Source organism: Lissotriton vulgaris, chromosome 7 (assembly GCF_964263255.1).
Source record: "Lissotriton vulgaris chromosome 7, aLisVul1.2, whole genome shotgun sequence".
NCBI classification, from domain to species: Eukaryota; Metazoa; Chordata; class Amphibia; order Caudata; family Salamandridae; genus Lissotriton; species Lissotriton vulgaris.
In genome coordinates, this window is record NC_141695.1 from 1,291,742,886 (window position 1) to 1,291,762,785 (window position 19,900).

Here is a 19,900-nt window from a genome sequence, read left to right on the forward strand (position 1 = left end):
CGGCGACTGCCTTCATCCATTCGTGGAAGTTAGTTTTGGCGGTGGCCGGGTCTTTGATGAGGGAGAGGATCAGCTGGGTGTCGTCGGCATATGAGACTATGTTTAGGTTGTGTGATCGAATGATGTTGGTGAGCGTTGTCATGTAGATGTTGAAGAGGTTCGGGCTGAGGGGTGATCCTTAGGGTACGCCGCAAGTGATCTTGGCGGCTTCAGATCAGAATGGAGGGAGGCAGACTCACCAGGTAACCCACCAGGTACCTCCATTAAGCGCTACACAGCTGCATTGCAGAGAGGTGTAAAAAGGGGCATGGCCTTAGAACACCTCACTGCAACGCAGCTCCGTGGTGCATACTGAAGGTTCCTGGTGGGCTAGTTGGCCCCCAGGGACCCTCAGTATTGAAGGGGATTTAATTCTCCAATTTAAAACGCACCACAGGGCGAGTTTGCAGAGTGGTTCCATGAGGGGGCGTGGCCAAGGCACAATCGCGTATGTTTTTTTTGTGTTTTTTTTTAATGGGGCTGTATAGCCCCCCTTCTTTCTACTTTTTTGGGGCCTTGGGGACCCCATCCCCCAGGTCCTGACTTCCAATGTAAATAAAATTACCGGGAAGAGGGCCGCGTGGGCCCCCCCTCCAGTGCCAAATTCTTGGCCCTGAGTACCCTATCTCCAGGGCATGGGCATTTAAAAAAAATATTCTTTTGGAGTGGGGCTGCATGGCGCCCCTCCTAAGGACATTTATGGCCCCGGGGATCCCATCCTCCCGGGGCCCTCCTTTGCTTTTTTCTCCAATAATTATGATTGGGGTGGGGGGGCTGTGGCCCACCTCCCTGGCCACTTCTGGCCCCGGGACCCCATCCCCCGGGGCTTGGCCACCTTGTTGGGCACCGTGGTGGGAGCCCCAATGCCCCCACGGTCCCAGCCGGCTCCCCGCCTACTGCAGGAGCCGGCATTGCTTTTGCACATGGGGAGCTGATAGGATGCAGCTCCCCAGGTGGAAAAGAAGTCTGCTTTGGTATTTGGAAGAGAGAGCAGGTTTCCTGCTCTCTCTTCCAAATACCAAAGCTGAGTTTGCTATGTCACCCGCCCTGCCATAGCAAACTGCAGTGTCCCGGGGCTGGGCACGCCAGGACACTGCAGGAGCCGGCCCTGGGGGTGGGGATATCAAGGGCCATCACAGGCTCCAGGAGGAGGGCCGTGCGGCCCCCCTCCCAACATCTACATCGGAACCGGACTGGCATAGTTGGTGGCCTGCCGACATGTTCCCTCCAGCCCATTCCTCTGAGTCGGCTAAGAACCTGGGAATTAAAATTGACAACGGGCTTACGCTCAAATCCCAGGTGCTGACCCGCACAGGAACATGCTTCGGTATCCTCAGGATGCTCTGAAAGTTCTTTCAGTTGCTCTCTGAGGAACATCGGAGAATAACCGTTCAGGCCCTCATTGGATCCAGACTGGATTACGCTAATATCCTGTATCTGGGTCTTCCGGAGTACCTCTTACAGCGTATGCAGGTGGCTCAGAATGCACCTGCACGAGCCATCTTTGGCCTGCATCGTCGAGCCAGTGCCTCGAATTTGCTGAAAATCTTACACTGGCTCCCCATCCGGAAGAGGATAATATTTAAAGCTATGACATTAGCTCACAAAGCCTTACATGCCACGGGTGCCCAATACCTACAAAAGAGGCTGGCTTTTTACCTGCCGGCACGATCTTTAAGATCGGAGTCACTGGCACTCGCAGTAGTCCCCCGTATAAAGAAAGCCCGTATTGGAGGACGGTCTTTCAGGCTGCTGACCCCTCAGTTGTGGAACTCTTTACCTCTGTCTTTGCGGTCCACATCCAACTTACTCGCTTTTAGGAAGGGTTTAAAGACCTGGCTTTTTACTGGCTAGAGTTTTTTTAGTTTTATCCTTTGGTTCTGCCTCTCTTTGTTTTTGTTATGTTTTACCTGTCTCCTTCCCTGGGTCTGGAGCACAAAGCGCCGGGACACTCCTTTGGAGTAGCCGTGCGCTATAGAAGACCCATAATAACATAACATAACATAACATAACAAAGCCCCGGGGGTGGTGGTCCATCACAGACTCCCTACTTTAAATATTTAGAGCCCCAGGGAAGTAGCGGTCCCCGCGGCATGTGGGGGGACTCAAGCACTCCACACATTTTAAACATTTTTTTTAAAACAAGCCCCAGGGGTAGCGGTCCCCGGGGCTGCGTGGGGGCTGTGAGCCCCTGCAAATATTTTAGATAAGCCATGGGGGTGGCGGTCCCCGGGGCTTAGGGGGGCCTTTGAGTCCCCCACACATAATTAATAAACCCCGGGGGATGAAAGGTCCCCAGGACAGTGGGGCTGTGAGGACCCCCACCAATATGTTTTAAAAGCCCCGGGGTGGCAGTCCCCGGGGCCCCTTTGGGCCCCTATTACAATACATATTTTGCCCCCGGGATTTGGCCCACCCGGGGGCTAATTAATAAAGGAGCGCCGGAGCCCGCATTTTTTTTTTCTTGGCAGGAACAGCGCACCTTGCGCAGATTTCGCCGATTTAAAAAAAAAATCGGACACAGGAGACCTTGTGGGACCCCTAAAGCAGGCCTACTAGGGGGTCAGGGTGTTTCTACCTTTCCCCCTTTTTGTGTTTTGTGCACTTGTTTGACTGATTTCTTGTGCCTCAGTTCTACTGAGGCACAAGATGTCTGCCAACACCTCCGGGTTTGGAGTGTTGACAGCCAATTAGCATAAAGCTTGTGATCGGGAGGGTGCGCGGATCCTGCGCGGCCATAGATATATATGCGTTTTTACTTTTGATTTTCTCAGCAACTACAGAACCGATTTACACCATTTAACAAAACGGGTTCTTTCTAAACCAAGAACTACCTCTTTGCCAAATTTGGTGTAATTTCGTTCAGCAGTTCGGGCTGTAGCCGTGTCTAAAGTTTCCTATGGGAAATTGCATGGGGAAAACATGTTTTGAGACCCCCTTTTTTCTTAGCCCCCGCTTGCCGAATCACCCCGATACTTTCAGGATAGGAGCGGATAGGAGCTCTGCACGAGTTTTGAAAATTTCGCCAAGATCCATCAACCGGCGCCAAAGTTATTGGAAATAGAATGTTGTGAAGATCCTAACTATAACTAACTACTGGCGACCGCCAGTAGGTATATATATATATATATATATATATATATATATATATATATATATATATATATATATATATATATATATATATATATATATACAGAGACACCTCCTTCCGTGAAAAGAGAGAAGCCACAGCGGGGAATCAGGTCGGAGGTAGCTTTATTTGAATACACTTCGGCAAATGCATTTCGGCGAAAACTGCCTTCTTCAGTGCCAGGTGAGTGTTTGTCAGGAGGCGAGTTCCTTCTCCTTTTCATTAGTCCTCCTCATCACTGATTGGTTCCACCCTAGCACCGTAATCTCATGTGAGTGGATGTGTCCTTGTGTAACTGGCCCACCGTGTAGCGGCAGACCACAAGTTCCAGAATGCCCCTGGATGGTGCTGGGCTAAGCTGGAAATGGGTGTAAATCTGGTGAGGCATCCGGACATTCAGGAGATTAGAACCACCGCCATAGTCCTGAATATGGTTCATAAAAGGCCTCTTTGGGTCCCCACACCGCATAAACCGTGCCACCAGGAGTCAATTGCACGAGGGTCAGTATAACATGCACCAGGCCCAGAGCGAGGAAAAGTTTCCTCTGCAACGCGTTTCTTTCATCCTGGATAGCAGGTGAGCTCCTAACCATCCGATACCTCGGAACAAAACAAAGGAGCAGACGCAGCCGCAGCCGCCCACGCCAGTGAAGTAGGAGCCTCTTGAAAATGCGGGAGCTTCTGAAATGCGGCACAGGCAACCGCGTTGTAGCAAATGCAGAGACACCTCCTTCCGTGAAAAGAGAGAAGCCACAGCGGGGAATCAGGTCGGAGGTAGCTTTATTTGAATACACTTCGGCAAATGCATTTCGGCGAAAACTGCCTTCTTCAGTGCCAGGTGAGTGTTTGTCAGGAGGCGAGTTCCTTCTCCTTTTCGTTAGTCCTCCTCATCACTGATTGGTTCCACCCTAGCACCGTAATCTCATGTGAGTAGGTGTGTCCTTGTGTAACTGGCCCACCGTGTAGCGGCAGACCACAAGTTCCAGAATGCCCCTGGATGGTGCTGGGCTAAGCTGGAAATGGGTGTAAATTTGGTGAGGCATCCGGACATTCAGGAGATTAGAACCACCGCCATAGTCCTGAATATGGTTCATAAAAGGCCTCCTTGGGTCCCCACTCCGCATATATATATGCACGTTACATTTGCACTGGTGTGTAAATAAAAAAACGCTAAAACCATATATATAACACTACCTCCGATCCCAAACTCGGAACGGCGAAGCAAACAGGAGACGGACCACCAGGATAATTACAGGTATTTCTTTATTGCATATCTCAGCTGGGTTGAAGGGCTTGACGCGTTTCGGGCTGGAACAGCCCTTGTTCACATGCAATAGAACCGATGTAACTTTTACATTTTATAATGCTGGTGATCCTCGTATAACCCGCCTCCTACACTGGTCATGTGACAATAGAGGTAGAAAACATACTGCTTAATGTGCAAAATACGCCAATGCTCACATTGCATAAAAACTTCGCAAGTGTTGGCATTCTAGTAAGATGCATAATTTAAATAAATTATGACAAATAAAATAACAGGATAAATCCTTACTTTTCTAATGGAGTTGACAAAGCGTTATATTACTGAATAATACACCATAGCTGTTCTTTAGTCACTGACCATGTCATGAATGATGTAATATGTGACATCATCAGCATTGGATTGCGGATGCGCGAAATATATAGTTAGTGCAACTAACTATATGTGGAATTTCATTGGTTTTATATCAATGAAATGTCCAGCTAACTATATAGGAGGAATTTCAATGTTTTTTTATATGTTAATTCCTAACTATATAAGGCCTAAAACCTATGGTTTTTTCAGTGCATTTCCAAGGTTTTTTAAAGGCTAATTCCTAACTATATATAGTCTATAACTTATGGTTTTTTCAGTGAATATATATATATGTATATATATATATATATATATATATATATATATATATATATATATATATATATATATATATATATATATATTGTTCCCACCACCGCTGGTATGGAGTAACGCTGACACGGGCGGTCCTGTTGCAGCCACCAGCTGGCTGTGTAAATTCGCTCCACAAATCATTAAAGATTATGATGAAAACAGGACACCCAAAGCTGCAAAATCCAAGAGTTTTATTTGGCAGATGACGAAAGTTCCACGACGCGTTTCGCCATCACGGCTTGGTCACGCTCGTCTCGTGGCATTGGTTACCATTATTTAAACACAACACCCCAGTGCAGTAGAAAACCATCACGATACCTGATGGCGGCCATCTTGTAACATGTTATTTTGCACATAATTCTCCGTATAATATTTAAACCATAAACGTTATGCCTCTTACATTTATACATTGGGTTAAAGGAACATACGTAATTAAAATCATATGATTGTCTGCAATATTGTCATTACAAGGTTTCGTGTGCAAAATTGTACGTCAACTACTGCCGTGTGCTCAATAAATTAATACTGGCACAAATGTTTAATCCCCACGTTATTTAAATCATTTTAGGAGTAAACATTGTTGCGCTGTTACAAAGACGGAGTCCCGCGTGAAGCGGTCACTGATTGGTATTAAACAATAAGTAGGACTGTTAGCGCTCTAGTTGTTCTTTAGAACACTCTGGGACATTCTGTCATTGGGCTATACTTGGGCTACATCTGGGTGATATTTGGGCTACATTTGGGCTCTTTTGTTTCTGGTGGCCATTTTGGGAGACTGCATGTCAGAATGTTTTAATGAAATAGAAAAGGATTTGAGAAGTCACTCAAAATGTGCCCTAATTTTTCATTCTGCAGCACTAATCATACTTTCTATGGCAAAATATACCCCCTCATGTTGTTTCTTTTTAAATTAAATGTTTTAAGAGTTACCACTTTATTCCAATCAAGATGGCTTCAGGTGTGTCATACCTTTGTAATAAGTAGGACTGTTAGCGCTCTAGTTGTTCTTTAGAACACTCTAGGAGGCTGCAGTAGAACACAAAGGAATCAACTGACAGTCTCTGTCCTTGTTGGATGTACATGTTTTACTGAGAATGTCAGACTTCATTTTCACATGACTGAGAAAGATAATGTGAATTTACAGAAAATATGCTTTCAGTTTAGCTTATAGATCCCCTTCCAAACCACTGTGGGGAAATCATGAGATATTAGTTTTATTTCAAAGAATATTCATGATATCACAGCAGAAGGTTTTTTCACATGGTAAAATCACCTTAGAACCCACCACAATTCCTAAAACGAGTATGGTACCATCAACAAATGATTTATAATGTAACTAAAGTCCTAAAACCCTCTATTAACTACAATGCTTTTTAATGAGGTGCTATCATGTATATTGGTCCCAAGATGGCTGCCAACACTTCTTGGATGAAGTGCTGACAGCCAATCAGATCAGATGTGTGGTTAGGCTCCGCCCAGATATATATCTTTTTTTGAACCTAAATTACTCAAAATCCACTGGAGCACATATATTGAGACCTAGCAAAGGCACATCGGGCTAACAGTCCCTACAATTTTGCCAAGTTTCGTGCAAATCCATTCAGCCGTTCGAGCTAAAAGTGAGGCCAACCGCCCTATGGAAATTAACATGGGAAAAACGTGTTTTGGGACCCCCCTTTTTTCTCAGCCCCCCCTTGATGAACCCCCCCCAATTGTCAGGTGCTGCTCAGAAACAAAATGTTCCATTTTCCTGAAAATTTCAGCCAATTCCGTCCACAAACGCCAAAGTTATTAGACATAGAATTTTCAAAAAACCAATAGAGAAAAAATCCTAACTATATATACCTACTGGCGACCGCCAGTAGGTAATATATATATATATATATACATATATATATATATATATATATATATATATATATATATATATATATATATATATATATATATATATATATATATATATATATATATATATATATTTAAATTAATAGTTTGTTAATTGTTTTAAAGTAAATATACATTAATTATTATGTATGTGTACTTTTTTAACTAAGTTTGTTATATTTGTTAAAATGAATATTAAATCTACTTTATTTTTTAAATTAATTTAATATTTATTATTTTATTATGTATATACAATGATAATAATAATTGTAATTGCATTTGGTGATTCTATATGATTATGCATTGCCATGAGTTGAATTGCATCTATGTGTATTTAAATGAATTGACATATCCTATCATTTGAACTGCGAGTGAAATCGTGTGTTTCATTAGGGTACATTACCCATGTCTTTCTATGTATTTTGAAGCAATGCAACTTCATTTGAATGATCTTGCATAGTTATCACCTTAGAAACAGGACCGTGCAATCAGAGTCTCACCATGTAGCACAATTGTGTGTGGATTTCACCAATGCTTCCTTATATCAGTTAGGAGGTATTTTACCACACTATATATTAGCGGTAGATTTGTGGCAAGTAGAAAGCTGCTGCGCTAATAGGCGCCATGCACAATGGCCGTATAAATGACGTTTAACGCTAAAGGTTATCGCAAGACGGGTAAAAGTTCTGTATGTGCATTATCTGTTTTCTAAGTCACTATATAATTCCCCATATTCATGGATATAGATTATTTTGACTTTGATGAAATGGTAACATTACAATGTTTATTTAAAACTTTATTGAACTTCATTAAGTGTAACTTATGATGTGGAATGACAAGTATGTTTTCTGTTTCTACGCACCTCAACCTCTATTTTTACGGAGAGTTGGGCACTAGTCACCAAACTTGAAAAAGGCATCGCCGAAATGCGTTGTTGTGGGCACAATAAAGCATAATTTTGCTATCCTCTGGTGTGTCGCCTGTTATCTTTTCGGAGTCCCGGAAGCGTATCGCATTATGGAAATATATATATATATATATATATATAGTTATAAAAATTGATATTTTGTACAACTATATTTTTTACATCAATATTCTTTTTCTCAATATTTTTTAACTTACCTGTTTAAGTATAGGGAGTTGATATTTTTGCATTCTACATTTTTTTATCTGTATTTTTTACATTGATATTCCGTCAGTGCACCGTGTGTGCAGTGTGACCGCGGATTCAGACCTTGCCCATTGATGTTTTTGTGCTCCTGCTTATAGAGAGGCAACTTGAAAAGGGAAGCCGAGAAGAGGAGAGGAGCCAATGACCAACAAGATACTACAGATACTATAAAGTGAAGAGGCATTTAGTAGGAGGTGACAAAATTCATACTATGCAGGAAGACAGGTGGGTGAGAGGAGAAGGAGTCATTGGAAGGAGAAACGCTTAAAAGGGCCACTAAGGATTATGCTGTTCTGGGCTGAAAGGAGCAGCCGATGAGAATGCTTCTAATGTGGAGTCATGTGAAGCATTGCGAGAATCCAGCATTAGGAAGTAGGGCAGTGCTTTGGAGTGAAGATGTAAGAAAATACGACAAGCAGGGTATGGAGGAAAAGAAGGTTGAGAGAAGCAATCGAAGGCATAGCGAGAATGATAATAATACATCGCGTATAATGCAGAAAATGTGATTACGGCGATAGAACACATAAATGCATAGCGTGGGATAGGAGGATAATGCTAGTGTAGCAAATCAAGTTGAGGAAGATAATCAAAACTGGCACCTTAACATTTAATACAGAAAAGTGGTTGCATCTTTGATACTGTGGTTGAGGTTGATTCAGATGCTAATTTGTTTGCAGTTGTCGGGCTGTTAGCAGCCTTCTTTGGCTTATTTCCACTCTGGATCCACTGAGTATGCATGAACATTGTCTTGGATGCACTTCGCCTACCCCTCGTATGCTGGTGAGCACCTGTGGCTGCGCAAAAAAACTTTGTAACGTTTCAGTTGCATTGATATAGCACTTTATATCCGTTCAAAGCACACACTTAACACTGACCACACACGAACGTGACTTACTCCCTTTCGCTGCTGCTTGTGTTTAGTCCGAACAGAGGTCCCTCCATGGAGTGTTGGGTAGCAGGCTTTAATGAGCCCTGTCTGCTCACGCGCCCTGACCTCTAGCCTGCAGTAGGCCTCTGCGTGGCACTGCCTCCTCGCTGCCTGTATTTTGCATCTCCCCAGAGAGTCATCCCTCAAACTGATGCTCTGGGAGCCAGAGCCAGCTTCCTCTGCTGAACTTGCAAGAGCTTAATGAACAAGGTGCGCAGATGCTAATGTTAAAGTGTGACATGCTGTCATTGTCAAAGTAAAAGCGGGCGCCGTGCTCAAACATTAAGCAATGCGTCTGGGGGTGACGGGATGCAAGAGAATGTTAACAAGTTTTGAAATCGCAAAATAATAAAGTAATAGTATCATTAAATGCGCAATATTATGCAGCATAATTTGCCTTTTCTTGCCACATAAATTACTGCAAACCATGGGTGCCATTGTTGAATGTGCAAGCCTGTGTTTTAAAAGTAAAGCAGGCGCCATGCTGCAACATTAAGCACGGTATCGAGGACCGAGATGGGGATGAGGGGCAGCAAGCCATGCGTTCTGGGAAAGCTAGTAAACGAAAAATTACTATTGAAAAAACCCCAAAAAAGAACAAAGAAGGAGTGAGGGGCAGGTGGCGGTGGTGGGGATGACAGAGGGGGTGGGTGGCGGTGTGGGAGACGATGGTGGGGGGCCGACACAGACGTGCATCGAGCACTGACACAAGCATGAAGCAATGCAATTAACAAAAAAAAGAGTTCCCCAAATAACAGTTACGCTGTCGAAGCATAACAAAACTGTACTTGGTTGGTGCTGCACTGGAAAAAAAACTGAAGGATGTTTGCAGCCTAAACCAATTACGCGACAGCAAAGAAGACCGACACTGTGTTGATCAAATGGTAAGCAGCAGGCGGGAGCTACCTCATTCACTGAATACTACAGGTCTTGCCAATAGTGAAAACGCGCTGCCTAGACTCGACCTAAAAAGAACATTAATGTGCCAGTCGTGTCATTTTGTAGCACATGCACTGTGCATGCACTGTGATCTGTAATTAAAAAAGAATAAGTAGCACAAAGGCAAGAGAGAAAGAGGGTTACAACCAACATGCGTTTTCCCTGTGACAGGGCACGTTCCTTGAGAATTGCCATCTGCACAGCCGCCAAAACTTTCTCCACAGTGGAAAAGCGCATTTTAGCCGAAGTGTACAAGTGTGACTTGTAAGCCATAGGTACTGTATCTCCTTCATTAAAAGTTAGGTACATGAAACCTACCGTCCCCGGGACAATTCTTATCACCAGGTTGGTCTGGTTATCACGAGTCTGTAAGTATTCAGAAGCGAGCAAATCAGCTTGCAAAGACTGCAGAATAGCTGAATGCTCAGGCAGCCAGCATGATTTGGAAAAAGATGGTTGTATCAAAGCATACAAAGGCTTGATACGCTGGGCATATTCCGGAATGTATGTTCTACCGAAATTCAAAAAGCCCAATAATGACTGTAATTTTTTCAGTGTTGTCGGAGAGCGCAACTGTGCGCATTTCTCCAGGAAATGAGGAGCCAAGCCTTTTCCTTCATTGGTTAGTTCATAGCCTAGAAACAACACTGTGTACTCTGCAATGTGCGACTTCGCAAAGTTATATTTGTAACCCATGTCTGCAAAGTTACAAATAATACTGTTCACTCGACACAGATGCTCCCAAAGTTCGTCATCTGTGAGATAGATATCATCCACATAAGAACAAGCATCTGGGTCGACCCTCTCCAACAGAGAGACTATGCGGGCGGAAAATACTCCAGGACTATTCTTATAGCCCATTGGGAGACGCCGAAACATTTTTTGGACACCGCCGCATGTGAAAGAAGTCCATTGGGAACTTAGACTGTCCAATGAATGGGCATAAAAACCATTGGAAATATCAACCGTGGTTTTGAACCGCTTACGCACAAGACTATTTACAAGGGCAGAGCCGTGAGTATTCTGTACTGCACAGTTACGGCAATGCGAGTTTAAATGCCGGTAATCCAAAACCAAACTGTAAGAGTCGTCCGGCTTGTTTACAGTAAAAAGGGGGTTATTCATCGGTGACACACATGTTTCAATTACACCTTGATATTCCAATTGTTCAAGGATCGCTGCGACCGAAGCTTTAGCTTCACGTCGTATGGGATATTGAGGTTGAGGCTGCGGCTGAGACCGTAAAGGAATCTCGTGGCTCGGGGACAATTTATCCCAGCCACACTGATTGCGGTACACAGCCGGTGCAAGCGCCAGAGCCCACTCTTCTGCAAAGTGCAGCGCATCCACTCTCGAAACAGTGTTTGCGAAACTGGGGAGGATTACCTCCTTCCCACGTGGAGCTGCGAGCACAAAAGGTGGGGGCCAGTCAGCCTCCGAAAGCAAAATGTCATACGTAGACGAAAGAATTTCCCAAAATACCCCTTTTATGGTACGCTTTATGTCACCTTCAATTAATAGGACAATTTCAAAAAGTCTATCAGGGGGAGCAACTCTTGTATCAGCTGTTTCAATCACAACATAAGTGTCAGTCGCTGTCACCTTCAGTAGTGGACGGAGGGCCTCTCTCACTATGGTACCTCCGCCGCGCTGTCCAGCAAGGTCAGAGCCCAAGTCAGATTCCGAAGCCGCATTCTCACAATCTGGGGCATATCGATGCGCCGTTAAGGCTGCGACTTTCTTCTTGGCAAACTGCGGTCTCTGAGGCGTAGAGCCCTCCTGCTTGTCTGCACCGTTGCGCGGGTGGGGCTGACCACGTCCTTGCTGGCCACCCCGGCCTCTGCTGCCCCCTCCACCACCGGTTGACGGAGCCGATGAGTCCTGAAAGGAACGAGGAGAGCGTTGGTCAGAAGCCTGAAAACGTTCAGGTGATTTAATCATCGCGCGGTCGCGCAAATCATAAACTCGTTCCGACTGCGCAGGCAACGGAGACGCAGGGCGTGAAACCTGTGTTTGTTGTTGTTGCTGTTGCTTACCCTGATTCTGTTTTTTAGGCCAATTTTGTTTCTTGGACTTGGGTTGAACGTCAGTTTCCGAAGCTTGTCCCTGGGGCTGCTTCTTCTCCTTAGTAGAAAAAGGCTTATTACCCTTACTATTGCGACCTACTGTTTTATAAGCCGCCAAAATTACACTCGCTAACTGTCGGGGTTTCTCGGCATTGGGAACCAGTGCCAAAGCGTTAGCCACACGAAAGTTCACTGCATCCCCCTTGACATTCGCAAGGATCAGACCGCAAACCACATCAAAGGAGCCACATAGGCGCATACCCAACTCAACAGCCGATTCCGGCCCGTGATCATCTTGAACACGTTTAAGGACTGTAGACAGATTGGACACAGACGGGGAGCCAAAGCACCTCGAATAGACCGCCGCAAAAGTCTTACGCCAGGTCTCACAGTCAACAAGCTCAGGGGCCAAATCTTTCGGCAAACTAAGCGTAAAAATCCTGTGTTTTTCACCAGGAGACTTATTAGGAAACACCGCCTCCAGCTGGTCAAATTTCTCGGTAAGCCAGAAAGGAAAATCATCCTTATCCTGGGGCTTCTTGCCCATAACGGAATTCACCATGACAGGACTGATTTTCAAACCAGCCTGCCCTGCCGGAAGGGCTGCACCTCTAGGGGCTGCCCCATGAACATTACGACTTGTGTAATGCACAAGGGCTCTAATCACGGCAATGGCGACGACATGAAGTCGCCTAAGGTCAGCCAAGTTACAAGTGGCGTGATTAGGGTGAGGAGTAAATCCAGCCAAAGCGGGCCAATTTGTGCCCGGAATAGACAAAGGACCTAACCTCGGAGCGGTTAAAGAGTGGGGTAGGGCGCCACCAAACCAAACTCCATGCTGCCAAACATCAATAGGTACTTCCTGTGCTCTGTACGGAGCATATTCTGCAGGTACAGGCGATGCAGTGTACGAGTGGAACACACCAGAATTTGCGTCCACTGCCGGAAATGCCACCCACAAATAAAACAGCTCGTAAGGGTAAGCATGTTCCGCACTCACCACCATAACCACAGCCAAGCCTTCCACAGGAACATCATAAGCCCGCAAATGATCACGCACCGCAATGCGACTATGCAGCGGGATGTCCACGGCTTGTGCCATGATTGCACAGGAACGTGAAAAAACAAAGATTACTTTGTAGCACAACTGGGTAGTAATTCAAGGAAATCATTTTTAGAAAGATTCAAGCTTGAAAAGACCTATTTCAAAAATAGGTAGGTTTTTCCAACACCGCCGTTTTCCGGAAATGGGAATGAAGGGGTTAAGGTTTGAATGATATACTACTCGAGTGTCATGATATAAGGCCAACAACGTATGGGCGCCATGTAGCAGGGTTTCTGTTCTCCCACAGAACTGTGCACAGAGATCTAGAACCTCAGTGAATTAGGGTGACCCAAAACCCACCTTAGTATCCAAAATCCCCTTACCGAATAGCTACAGTGTCTCATTGGTCATAACAAACTCCCAATGACTTAGACAAACCAGAACATGAACTTGGGTTACCTCAGGTATCGTGGAACACATGAACACTCTTTCGCTCTATAATCATTTCAAACCACAATGGGGAGTAAAAGAACACACGTGCAAGTTGAACTATTTATTTTTCAATGCAAGGTTCTCAAACGCAGTATCTTATATAATACCAGAATGCATATTATAAAAATCAGAGTTATCAGCATAGTCACTAATCCATAGTAAGCGAACGGTGATAGCATATTATAATGCAAAAATCTATAGAAATCTGTATCACCTATATTTTGCGCACCCTATTTAGCATATTATATTATATCTAAGAAGGTCTCATTTGGGTTTTAGCAGGGCGGGCCCATACCTCTAAATGTCAGTAGGAGAAGATCACATCATCAGCTACCAGCTCTCTGCATGCGAAGCACCATCAAGTGTGTTTTTGCATTCTCTGTAACTCTATCTTAAACCCGCTTAGAGCCCAATGTTGGCAGCAACTTTATTTGTGTTATGTCTAATGTGGTGCGAGGATCAGGCCTCCCAGCAGCCTTGTGTTCGGTTATTCTTAGAGGGTTCAGCTCTCAGTGTGCAGACAGTGTACCAAGTGTACCAAGCACAACTGATATCAGAGCAATAACATATTATTCTCAAATAAATCACATCTTTCGTCTAGGTTGAAAGCTACAATAACAATTATGTGTCGTGTGCAAACTGAAGCCGAAGGAAAATAAGTTGTTTAAACATTTAATAAACTGATGCTAACTTAACACAATATATAGAAAAGCAGTAACTATATGACAGTAGGCTTGACCTAAAATGAGCCCTTCCCTTTTTAAAAGTATTTTACCAACAGCATTGAGTAATATTGATTGTTTGCCATCCCAAATTGCTGACCCTCTTTCCTCTCTCTTTTACATTGGCTAGGCTACATGCTGGCATAGTTCATGTGACGTGAAATGCAGAGGTTAACACTATCTGTGAGCGTGCTCCTGCTAGGCCCCTGAATGAGGAAATTTATTTGGCTTAAAAGTTGGCACCTTAGTCTCAAACTCAGCGTGATCATTATCTGGCTTTTGTTGCCTCACAATTACAGGTCAATTTGCGGTGCTGTTAATCCCACTCTGTATGAGTACAACGCCTGCGATGCAGGAGCCCTTGCAAAGACCAGGTGTCAGAGTGCACCAGGAGCCACAGGGTTACCATGTGAGCAGAGGAAAAAAGGAAAGTATAAAATATTTTGTATTGTTGGGGTTAGCAACTGTGTAGGATGTACTTATGATTGTCTGTATACAGACAGGTTTTCACATGTTTTTGCCACCCCCACCCTCCTTGAAAAGGGAGGGAAAAAAGTGTTCATTTAATGAGAAGAAAGCAGTGGCGGCTCCTCCGCAATGGTGGAGGAGCGTCGCCCCACTGCCTGGCTCAGAGCCAGTAAATAAAAAAAAAAACAATGTCATGCCAGATTTTGATGGAAGGTATGGGGCTTTCGGAGGAGGAGTGCAACCTGCACTCAAGTCCATAAGTCCACATATGTGTTTTGGCCTTCCGTCTCAGGCCGACCAAAACACATATGCACACTTAGGTTTTCTCCAGCCCAGCTGCATTGAGCAGTTGGCCTTGAGAAACCCCACAGACTCTCTGGTGTGAGCAGGGCGTCTTTCCTGCCTGCTCAGACCAATCCCCACACTGCTATCATGTGAGAGCAGCGCAGGGATTGCAGGAAGTCTGTGACGTGGCCCCAGCGCTTGCTGGGGCCAAAAAGGACGAGACCGAGCGCGACGCGGGAGGCAGCGCAAGGTAAGTTTTTACTTTACATTCATTTATTATTATGACTCCCACCCACCAGCCCCGTCATTCTCCATGCTCCCTCCACCTCTTGATTGTGGCGGCCACCACTGGAAGAAAGCTGCAGTAGCCAACCCTCCCTACACATTGTGGTTCGCTCCTCTCTTGTCTGGCCACAATGTGAGTACAGATAGACTTCAGATTTTTCGTGAACGGAATTCTACAGTGTTTAGACACAAAGGAGGTGGGAAGAGAACTTCCAGCATAATTGGAACATCCCAAAGAAGAATGTGGGAGTAAGATGAAGGTGTAAGGGCAACAGGTTTGTGGGCTAGAAGACAGCAACAAACTGATGTACTGCACTCATGTGCCTTGCACGGTAATGGTTTTTAAACGTTACCAGACCTGTCAGTACAATATAAAGCATTGTGAAACCGTGCTATACCTATGAAGGGTCTTTGTGCGAGGCTCAGTGATTTGGTACTGTCATCACTACTATGGGGCCTATTAGGATGGTGGGCGGACTTACATCCGCCCGCACCCTGGCGGGGCTGGGATCGGCCGCCAGTGGTGCGGCGGTCCCACACCGGCAATTAGGATGCCACCGACACGGTGGCATCCCCCATCCACAACATTGTGGTGGGCAGTGCACACAGTACCGCCCACCACAATGCTGTGGCTGACACTGTGCATTTGCCTGCACAACGTGGCAGGCACCGCGCGGTGCCTGCCACGTTGTGCAGGCAAATGCAGGGGGGGTACCATAGTTACAACCCATGTACACCCCAACCCCCCAACATCCTGGGGGCCCGCAACGGGCACCCAACTGCGAAATCAGCATGCTTCCCGCTGCCATCATAAGATGGATGATGGTGTCTAGCAGACACCCCCACCATATCAGGCCCCTTTGCCGCCTGGTCACCTGTGTGACCGGCGGAAAACCGGCAGACGGTCTTTCCGTCCGCCGGGGTCCCCCCGCCATACTAATATGGCGGGGGAAATGGCATGCGGGCGGAGGAGAATGTCGGGTAGATCGCCACCACCATGCGGGCGATGGCGATCCGCCCGACATTCTTATAGACCCCTAAATGTTCAGTACAGTGCCTATCCACACTGCTTAAGTGCTGTTTACCCATGAGTCTGGTTGCATAGCTAAAGTAATGGAATATTCCTTACCTGAAAAGGCCCAGGTGCTGTGGAACCCTAAAAACAAAGAGGAAATGGAAATGAATGCAGGTTAAATCAGGAGATGGAGTAAATTTGGAATATGCAGAGCAAGTGTTATTGCTTTAGCGAGCATCACTTCCTCTTGTTTAAGGAATTATTACAAACTGTCATATCAGTGAGACAAATGTTTCTTGAGATATTTTGTATTTATCATAAAAAGAGCAAAAACATTACAATTTCCATTACCAATGAGAGGCCTATAACTGTAGACCCAACGGTTCTTCTTGTTAACGGCCAATATTAATAATATCAATATAAAAAAGTGACGTTATTTGTAACTGCTTTTAGATTGCTGCTCACTAGGATCAGCCTATGCAGGTAAGGGCGGTGGGGTCTGTGGGGTTGGGTTGGGGAAGAAATTCGACAGACAACTATGAGGGAAAATTGAATAAATAATTATTTTTTCCTTGTCGTCGGCTGTCAACCCCCCCCCCACCTGGCTCCACCGCTCTTACCTGCACAGGTCACAGCTGCTGCTTACCAGGGCTAGAGCCGCTTTCTGGGACAGTGGGCAATCAGGGGTGATCAAGGGGGCTCCAGATTCAGACCCTGCTTTCTAACAGCTGGATACCTTTCCCATTGAGACCTGAGACAGCAACTGTTTGAAGAACATCCCTTGCCAGAGTGAGCGAGCACAGCCCAGTTACCGCTGCTCATGGCTGCCATTGCTGGTGGGTGAGGCACCACTGGCGCCCCAGCACAGATGTGCTGTTTACCGTGTCCACTACCTCTGGGAAAGGTGGAGCCTTGCCTGTGCCCATCAGCCACAGGCACACAAATGTGGACCCAATTCACAAAGATCCTCTGCACTTCTGGCGAAGGCTCAGCAGTCATGCCGGCCATGACTGCGGAGTCTCCTCCACAAGAGTGGGGGCTCTTTGTAAAAAGGGCCCGTTGTGTTTAAATATATTCCATGGTTCTTAGTGGGTGTGCCATATAAACACTGTTTACAATACTAGAGTATTGACAACATTGACAACATTGAGCAGCAGTTCATGCTCCCCCTAAAATAACTTTCTGCCTATCTGATGAGTTAATAAGTGTACAAAGCAGTGATGGATGGAAAGCTTGAATTATTCTCAGCCACTGGTAACCACTCGGGAAACACACCCAATCCATTGTTATTCTGCACACCATTCCACCTCAGTATGGAACCAGCAAATCTATCTTGACCCTGCTCCAATGGGAACAGACAAGCCTGAACTGCCAAGCCATGTCCTCCCTGAACTGGAACACAAGCAACCTAGGACTAGTTTTGCCCTAGTTATAGTGTCATCACCTGGGTACAGATCAGTTCCAGTGACACAGTGTGCACGAGACCCATGTCTGGGCACACTGGGCATACTTATCCCTCTTAGGTCCTAGGATGATTGTTTCCAGTCCAGGGAGGACCTGACCTGGCAGACCAGACTGGACTGTTCCAATGGAGAGCAGGGTCATATGGTTGGGTCCAAACTGGAACGTCATGGTTGGCAAATAAACAATGGGATTAGGCTCAGAGCTCTGACTGGGGGGTGAGAGCTTGACATTGTTCAGCATTCCATTTAATAACTGCTTTTTTTGCATTTGTTGCCCTAAGTGGAACACGTATGCCAAGATGTGGGTCCCATGTTCGCCATGCCTCCGGAGTCAAGCATTTGTGGCTGAAGAGAAGTGATACCCCAAAATTGGTCCATCGGATGCTTGTTTCTGGTCCAGGGAGGACCTGGCATAGCAGTTCAGACTGGACTGTTCGCATGGGGAGCAGGGTCAAGTCTGAACCGCATATGGCTAGGTCCAATCTGCAATAGCAGGATGAGCAATAAAACTATGGGTCCAGGCCCTAATCTCTGACTGGGGTTGATTATTCGACATTGTTAAGCAATCCTCCAATCAACTGTTCTTTTTGTATTTATCTGATGAGTTAAACAGTAACGAAATACTAGTGTCAAAATCTAGACATCACTGGCTGTGCTTCAAGTCCCGAGCTAAAACAAGTCCTGTGAGTGAGTACTACATTGTACTACATGTCCCACAATTGTTTTATTAACTTTTGACCCAAGTTTTTCACCATAAAATCAAGATTAAAAACTAAAACATTAGTATATAACAACAGATAGAATTATAGCAATTCCTAAAATGTTTCAGATATGTGTTGAAAACAAACACCCAGAAGAGGAAATATTTAAAATGAAGTAGAGTGTGTTCATACCCCAGCCTTGCCCCATACAATGATGGAATACTGTTATGATCTCAGGAGATTGGCCACTTTCCTCATCTTGTAAGTACATACATCTCACGCCGTAGCACTCTGTTCTTGGCACCACTATGTTACTTGGTTTTATGAAGTCTTGCGTATAGTTTCCAAATTACATCCAGAAATAATTTCATGCTAGGCATAAATAAGTCTCGTTCACAAAGAGAAGTGGCTTTGCCATTTCTCTGTCTCTAGCCGGTTCTAGGCAGCTAAATGTAGCGCCAGTGCTAGGGGAAACACAGGGGTGCCCTGCATTCTTGTAAATAGGGAGCATCCCTGCATTTGGAAACTGTTGCAGCACAGTGTTAGCAATCTTGGCTTATGCCGCGCTGCAACAGTTTTCTTGTAAGTATGCCCTAATGCATGGAAAGCCTTTTGAGAATATCCACACACTTCCGTAACTCTCTTTCATATGCTCCAGCGACGGATACATTTTTGTCCACTTCCCAAATTTCAGAACCATGTTCCAAAATATTGTCATATTTGCTGTCAGAACTTCGTCTACATTTGGAGAAAGACTATAGCCATAGTTCCCAGTGAACCCATTGACCACGCTGCATGCTGCTTCTGCGTTCATTGCAGCCTTGTGAATGCTGAGGTTCCAACTTTACTGTTTACTGAATTAATTATTCTATAAACAATTTTATATCCTGCAAAGCCATCTGTAATTTATCAAAAGTCCAAATTACTTCTGGTGATAAATAAAGGTTGATTAGTATAATCTTTCTAGATTGCCCAGTCATTACTTAAAGGCAGCCGCCAGTACTAAACTCAACTCAGATTGAGCTTGTATGTAGCAGCCTCTGTGGCCTACCTGACTTGTACTAAGAGTTAACAGGTCAACGCTGGGTGCACTTTGGCAGTGATGAGACATTGGCTAAATAGAATCAAATAGTTGCTAATGGCTTGACACTGATGGCAATGACACAAATTAATTAAATCCTTTACCCCAGCGGTGAGATGAACGCAGAACACTGCAGTATTCCAAAACAACATTTTAAGTCAAAACAAAGTCCTCGCATGATCTGTGATAAAGAACTTGGAGCCACTGCATAGAATGGTAACCAAAATAGTGCATCATGTCGGTGTTTCAA

At 45.1% G+C, this 19,900-nt stretch overlaps 1 protein-coding gene across 1 annotated transcript in view; it reads right to left on the bottom strand.

Moving 5' to 3' along the window:
• LOC147703517 (serine protease 27-like) overlaps nucleotides 1-17,413 on the bottom strand; it is a 50,761-nt gene extending 33,348 nt beyond the window's left edge. The window contains exons 1-2 of the mRNA XM_086929500.1: nucleotides 17,218-17,413; nucleotides 16,520-16,546 (exon numbers count right to left, since the gene is read on the bottom strand). Of these exons, the coding sequence (XP_086785626.1) occupies nucleotides 16,520-16,546; nucleotides 17,218-17,413 (223 nt within the window). The remainder of the gene's footprint in view (nucleotides 1-16,519; nucleotides 16,547-17,217) is intronic.
• Nucleotides 17,414-19,900: the final 2,487 nt, after the last annotated feature.